This window comes from Cynara cardunculus (assembly GCF_001531365.2).
Source record: "Cynara cardunculus var. scolymus isolate 2C chromosome LG 14, CcrdV1, whole genome shotgun sequence".
Lineage (NCBI taxonomy): Eukaryota > Viridiplantae > Streptophyta > Magnoliopsida > Asterales > Asteraceae > Cynara > Cynara cardunculus.
Genome location: NC_037541.1, coordinates 596,652 through 604,346, shown reverse-complemented (window position 1 = coordinate 604,346; position 7,695 = coordinate 596,652). Strand labels below are relative to the sequence as shown.

At 32.8% G+C, this 7,695-nt stretch overlaps 1 protein-coding gene across 1 annotated transcript; it reads left to right on the top strand.

The window, feature by feature from the left end:
- The first annotated feature begins 3,483 nt into the window (after positions 1-3,483).
- On the top strand, positions 3,484-7,695 carry LOC112526620 (sugar carrier protein C-like). Its single transcript, XM_025136980.1, has 4 exons — positions 3,484-3,687; positions 3,856-4,178; positions 6,192-6,821; positions 6,998-7,695. Exons 1-4 carry the CDS (start codon positions 3,552-3,554, stop codon positions 7,472-7,474), a joined length of 1,566 nt encoding a protein of 521 aa, XP_024992748.1. The 5' UTR covers positions 3,484-3,551; the 3' UTR covers positions 7,475-7,695.

Sequence of the window (7,695 nt, the reverse complement as noted above, 5' to 3'; positions counted from 1 at the left end):
TATAGAGATGTCAGGAACGAGCTTGCTAACCAATTGCACAACGGAATCAGTATTGAAATTTTGTGAAAACGGCAAAATTTTCACGTCATTTACAATTTTCTTAGGAAGAAAATAATCAATGATTTAATATCCAAAGTTTTAATATAACTGAAATTATAGAAAAAAAGAATGATCACACATGCTAACACCTTGCTCCGTCATTAGTTGCATGAATCACATATGAGCAGTATTTGTGATTAATATAACTGCTTACGGATTATTTGTGGTTATCTAATAGTTAATTAATGTAACTAAGAATTACAAACGTGTAAAACACGATAATTACATTTCACCGTCTTATGTTATACATTTTACTGGTGTCAAAAATAAAATCATCTGTATGTGGTGTGATCGCATAGGCAGAGCTATATGATTCACGAGATGGGCATACAGATACCTCGAAACTTTTTATTAGTATAAAAATAAAAATATGTATGATAATTAAATTCTATAGATTTTTTACGGGACGATGAATGTAGTTATTTTGTTTGAAAAATAGTATGATATATCAACCCAACCCAATCCAACGCGAAATAACTTAATCCGAAGCAACCCTATCTAATCGAGTTGTAAAATTTTCAAACCGTAGGTATTGGATTGATATTGGGTTACTATTATTTGAACCCAACTCAACCCAATGAACCCGATATCATTTTATTTCTTGATTTAATATGATTGTTGAAGTTTTATTAATATATACATTAGACAATTACTCTGTCACGTAAGTTCTTTATATACACATATTTTCAATCTATTCACATCTCTATATAACTCATTCATATATATGTTCAGTAACTGTGAACATATATATATGTAAATTGAGAAAAATAATTGAATGTGATATACGTAAAAGTATTGTATCAAATGGTTGATGATGAAAAAGAAATTATGAGTAGATAAATTACATATTCAAGTTTAGAATAATATTTTAATGTACTAAAGTATCAACCCGACTAACTCGACCAACTCGTACATAAACTGACACAAACGCTCACGGTATTAAAAAGTTATACAATATATTTGACCTAATTGTAAGAACTCAAAAGTTAACATTTAAACAATTATATATATGTGAGAGATGGAATTTCAAATACAAACCACGCAAACCAATCTCAACCGTTCATTTACTATAATGAATGTTTGGTTTCTGGAATAAATACTCAGCCATTTGTGAACCTTCGGGTATTAATCCATATAGTAATTCCGATAAATTAATGCTACTTTTCCAGTACGAGATATTCATCATAGTAACTAGACGTTGCATTGATTTACGAATCATGACAAGAATTCTCTCTATATATAGAGAAAGAGCCGAATATTTCACATAGTGCTTTTAATCAATCTGATAGGAATCCGTGTTATCAAAGGATATCTTGACATGAATGATGATGTATTAAGAGCTAAATTGGCTAAAGGTATGGTTTGGATATCTAACGATCAAACTTGTTGAAGTAGTTCAACACATTCAGTACAACAAAATTGAGTTTATACGACATCCTGAATCTCTAAGCGTCCTAATAGACCGCTTTTTAGGACTTAATTTATAGGATCAAAATATAAAGTGTCATATCTAAATGTGTTGTAATAAGTTTATATGACCTTTTTTGGCATCTTAACAAGTTTTTTAGGACATTTTTAATACAAAATGTCGCATTAGCAACTTTATAGGACACTTTTAAGAAAGTGTCATATAAACTCATTTTTTATAGGACACTTTTAAGAAAGTGTCCTATAAACTCATTTTTTATAAGACATTTTTTTTCAAATAATGTTCTATAAAGTTGCTAATGGGAAGCTTTATATTAAAAGTGTCATAAAAAACTTATTACGACGTCAAAAAATGTCATATAAACTTATTACAACGCCTTTAGATATGACACTTTATTTTTTTGATCATATAAATTAAGTCCTATAAAGAAGTCTATTAAGACGCTTAAAAATTGGGAGTGTCTTATAAACTTAATTTTGTTGTAGTGATTATTGTACGTCGAACAGATAGTGGCACCGTTCGAGGCATTTCTGTAAGTCCTCGAAATGGGACGATGACGAACATGATCCAAACATTAATTGGGTGTGTATTAGCAGATGATATATATATATATATATATATATATATATATATATTATTTTACATTTATAAAATTTAGATGAAAAAGTAAAGTAAAATAACATGGATCCCATACATTGAAAATGGTATCATTTACACGTAAACTTTTCCTTCAAACCTCATAAATTTAAGACCCTACTTGCCAATAATTTCCATCAACTAATTAAAAAAAAGAAAAAAAAGGCAATTAATTATCATTTATTAATTCATAGGGTTGGGTTTATGTGAGACCAGTGGTTTTCCGTGAGACCATTTATGTTCATTGATCAACTTTATAAGCTAATATTCTAAAGTTGTACGGTGGCAATTTTGTGATTATTGAGAAGTCTCGTAGCAATTTTGTGATTATGAATGTTTAGATTTTAGATCTAATCCAAGGGTTGAGCATTGGTCTTACGGGTCTCACGAAAAACCTTTAATCTCACACGATCATAAATCTTAAATTCATAATTATTTAATTTTTATGTAGTGATTTTTATTTCATGTACATAATTCTAACACCCCACCCTCCCATCGCATGTTCGAAAACCAACCTTGAACCTGGATCTGCATCTTCGAGTTTATTGTCGTTGATCCAAACTAGCCAAGGACCCGAATTTCGATCACTGTCACTATTTGTTCGAGTACTCATTGTTGAATCAGGTTTGTCCGATCTCGTTGAGTCGGGTTTGCCTTAAACCGCTTCCTTTTGATCATCTCTTTCTTCGGTCGGAACTTGATATCCACACACACAGATAGATAGATAGATAGATAGATAGATAGATAGATAGATAGATAGACAGACAGAGAGAGAGAGAGAGAGAGATGGACAGAAGGAGGGATTCAATGACAAAAGGGAAAGCAAGGTTACACTATATCGTCGTTAAATAAACAGTGTAAGGAGGAGAGGTTGAGTTCGCCACGTAAATGATGTCGGGGGGATGTTTTGGTTCGTTCATTTGATATATAAAACATATAACGCATAGAAATTAAAAGAAGGGGGGCGACGCCCCTCATGTAAGAGACCCATGATGTACTTAACACCTACATGACTAACACGTTAACTCGTGGAACTGGTTTGGATTTCGAAACACAGTATATAAACCACTGCTATACCTTATGAATAGTAAATACGAAAACCAAAAAAAAAACATAAAAATAAAATCCCAAAATATTAAATTAAATAAAAACCATCAGAATCTCCAACTATAAAAGATTAAATTATTTTCATTTTTTTTTGACAGCTACACAAATTATAATTTCAAGATTTATTTTCAAGATTTATTTCAAGAAACCTCTATATAAACAACACTCACCATTCTCATACAATCCTCTCTTTCACCTTCATTTTCAAACCTGCAACTTTCTCCTCTACACCCCCCATCATCATCTCCCACACTTTCAAACCAAAAAAGTCGTCGCCATTATGGCCGGCGGTGGAATTCCAACCGCTCCCGGCGGTGATAAAGCTTACCCCGGGAACCTCACTCTTTATGTCACCTTCACCTGTGTTGTTGCAGCCATGGGTGGTCTCATTTTCGGTTACGACATCGGAATCTCCGGTAATAATGGAACTTTTCCGACGTAGTTTCTTGATTTTTCCGATCATGTTTCATGATCTTTGGAAAACTGAAATCTATCGTCTTTTTTTGTGTTTTTAGGGTTTCTTAAGATCGTATGATTTCTGGGTTTTTTGGCGATTGATCGATTTTTGTTTTGTAAAACCTCAGGTGGAGTGACGGCGATGGATCCGTTTTTGATGAAGTTCTTCCCGTCGGTGTACCGGAAACAGTCGGCGGATACGTCGACGAACCAGTATTGTAAGTTTGATAGTCAGACGTTGACTATGTTTACGTCGTCGTTGTATCTGGCGGCGTTGTTGTCGTCGTTGGTGGCGTCGACGGTGACTCGGAAACTTGGCCGGAAACTTTCGATGTTGTTCGGCGGTGTATTGTTTTGCGCCGGTGCAATGATTAACGGTTTTGCTCAGGCCGTTTGGATGCTTATTGTTGGTCGGATCCTTCTCGGGTTTGGTATCGGATTTGCCAATCAGGTATTTTTTTTTAAAATTCATTTTTCTTTTTCTAAAATTCATTAATTTTCCTCTTTAATTAAAATGCCGTTTATCAAACATTTATCTATACTCACTTACCGGGTAAGACTCATGGTTCTTGTCTCATTTTTACCGGGTAAGATTATTAGTCATTACCATATTCATCCGGTGAGTTAATGTGACTTAATAAACACTTACCAGGGTAAGTGTTTGGGAAACGGCCCCTAACTTTTTAAATCATAAGATCCAAATAGAGATAGAGAGAGAGAGAAAAAAATTCGTTTACAAATGGATTTCAAGTTGTGAACTGGGAGACAAAAGAGAGAGTGGCATTTGTTTCCGCCTGTTCACATTCATTATGAATAATAAATAAGGGGAGTTTCAGATACAAACCATGTAATTCTTACAAACCCTACAAACCTAATCTCAACCATTGATTCTGTTTATTTTGGAATTTAGAGACGGTTATAAAATACATGCATGGTTGAGATCGGTTTGTAAAGTTTGTAAGAATTACTTGGTTTGTAAAATAAACCGCCCCTAATGAATATGAACATTCATTAACATAACGATGAATAATATGATATTTTGATACATTATTCATAATGAATAACCAGCGAATATACGGGACATGTGGTCCACTCTATTTGTCCCCGACCCACAACCTAAAACGGGTTTGTAACCTAACCGTCCCCTATAAGCTCGTGTCTGTATGAAAAAGGACCACAACAAAATTAAAAACTTGAACGTAAATACATCAATGAGTATACAAGTTTTCACAGTTTATAATTTTCCTTGTGTTTTTGGACATAAGCATATATACATAAAAAAAATATATGCTTTTATTTTATTATTTTTGTTAATTGGGGAAATTAAATATATTTTATTCTACAATAATTATCCTTAAAACTAAATTAAAATGCATTAAAATGTAATGATTTTGTTTTTATTCTTATTTAATGTAATAAATAATAATTTATTTCAAATCAATGTAATAAAAAAATTAAATTTTAGTTTTTTTAAACTTTGTTATATTTAATTAGAAAAAATATTAATTTTATCAAATTAAATAGAAAAAAAGTTGAAACTTTATAAATTAATTGAGAAAAAGAAAATATTAATTAGAAATTAAATTAATTTTTTTTGTGTTTTATTATTAAAAAAATTTTAAAGTTAAAACTATAAACCGAAAAGAAACATACTTTGAATATTAATATTTTAAGGCAAATTGCATTAAAAATATCATACTTTAACGTGATTCCGATTTTAGAGAACGTATTTTCAAATCTTCTATTTTGATACCTAAGATGTAAAATTTTAAACATTTAAGTACCCGATTAACCCGTTGATATCAGCATAGATATCTTAATTCTGAGTTGGACACCACATCATTTGCCACATCAATATGGTAATCGGTTAATGTTTCAACCGGTTACCTGGTACATAAATGTTTAAAACTTTATATCTTAGATATCAAAATGAAAGTTTTGAAATTATATTATACAAAATAAAAATCAAGTTAAAATACGTTATTTTTTTATGTAATTTATTTTTTATTTTATACAATAATTATGGTTGATTTCTTTGTTTTTAATGTTTTTTAATTAACCTTGAAGTCTGTTTTTTCCTGACACAAGTGTTTTACTTTATTGACCAATCTCACAACTTGTTTTGAAAACAAATCTGTTTTCTGATTTTTTTTGTTTTGTTTTGTTTTGTTTTTAGTGAATTTAATTCAACTTGTTTTTATTATTATTTAAATATAATTGATTTAATTTTAATATATTAAAATATTAAATTAAAAATATCACCTACATGTTGTTGCCTCTTTTGCACATGTTGTTGCCTTGTTTGTTTTCAAATATTCCACAATCAAAATGCATACTTATGATAGCAACCCCTTGAAAAAATAGACTTTGACAATGACACCCTTTAAAAAACCCAATATATTTATATAAAATATAAACAATAAAAAATATATTTAAATATTTTTTTTTGTTTTAAAAATTGCAGTCTGTCCCACTATACCTTTCGGAAATGGCACCGTACAAGTACCGAGGGTCGCTCAATATCGGATTCCAATTGTCGATCACAATTGGAATCCTGGTGGCGAACGTGTTGAATTATTTCTTCAACAAGCTGGATGGGAATCTGGGATGGCGGTTGAGTCTCGGGGGTGCGGTGGTCCCCGCGTTGATTATCACTGTAGGGTCCTTGATCCTCCCTGAAACCCCTAACTCGATGATTGAGCGAGGTCAGAGTGACGAGGCGAAAACGAAGCTTCGTAGAATTCGAGGGGTTCATGATGTAGATGAGGAGTTCAATGATCTTGTTCACGCGAGTGAAGAATCGAGGAAGATCGAACATCCGTGGAGGAATTTGTTGCAAAAGAAATACAGGCCGCAGTTGACTATGGCTATATTGATCCCGTTTTTCCAACAACTGACTGGGATAAACGTTATTATGTTTTACGCTCCGGTTTTGTTCAAAACCATCGGTTTTGGTAGCGATGCTTCGCTTATGTCTGCTGTGATTACCGGTTCCGTAAACGTCCTAGCAACTTGTGTTTCGATTTACGGTGTTGATAAATGGGGACGCAGATTTCTTTTCCTCGAAGGAGGCACTCAGATGCTCATTTGTCAGGTTTGTATGCAACTTCATAGTCATTCAATAAAATCGACAATCGACCCTCCCACTAATTCATCACAATATGTATTGCAGAGTTGTATTATACAACTCTGCAATACATTTTGAGATGCCAATGTGTCATATATTATGTCTTTATTTTAATTTTTAATTTTTAATTTTTTTTGGATTAGGTTGCCGTTGCGGTTTTCATAGCGATCAAATTCGGAGTAAACGGAGATCCGGGCGATTTGCCCAAATGGTACGCCATAGTGGTGGTGCTCTTCATATGCATATACGTTGCAGGGTTCGCATGGTCGTGGGGCCCACTAGGGTGGCTCGTACCCAGTGAAATCTTCCCCCTCGAGATCCGATCTGCCGCCCAGAGTATCAACGTTTCCGTTAACATGATCTTCACGTTCATAATCGCTCAAGTGTTCTTAATGATGCTCTGCCACCTGAAATTCGGGCTTTTCCTCTTCTTCGCCTTTTGGGTTGTCATCATGACGATTTTCGTGTATTTCTTCTTACCGGAAACGAAGAACATTCCGATCGAAGAAATGGTGATCGTATGGAAGAACCATTGGTTTTGGTCGAGATTTATGGTGGATGTGGAGTATCCGAACGGAGTTGAATTAAGCAAAGGAGGCGATGTTGTTAAAAAAGTATAACTTTTTTCCCGAATTCAGTTGTTGTATTGTTTTAGAGATTTGTACGTTGTCTATTAATAGTTACGTCTTAAAAGATCGACTCAAAAAAAGGGTTTGACTTTTTAAAGTCCTAGTAAATATAAATTGGTTAATGGTGTTAAAAAGGGTAATGTGTAATTTGGCTCTTGAATATTTATTGTTTAGAATATTTATTTTAATGGAAATATCCCTTTTTATAGTGC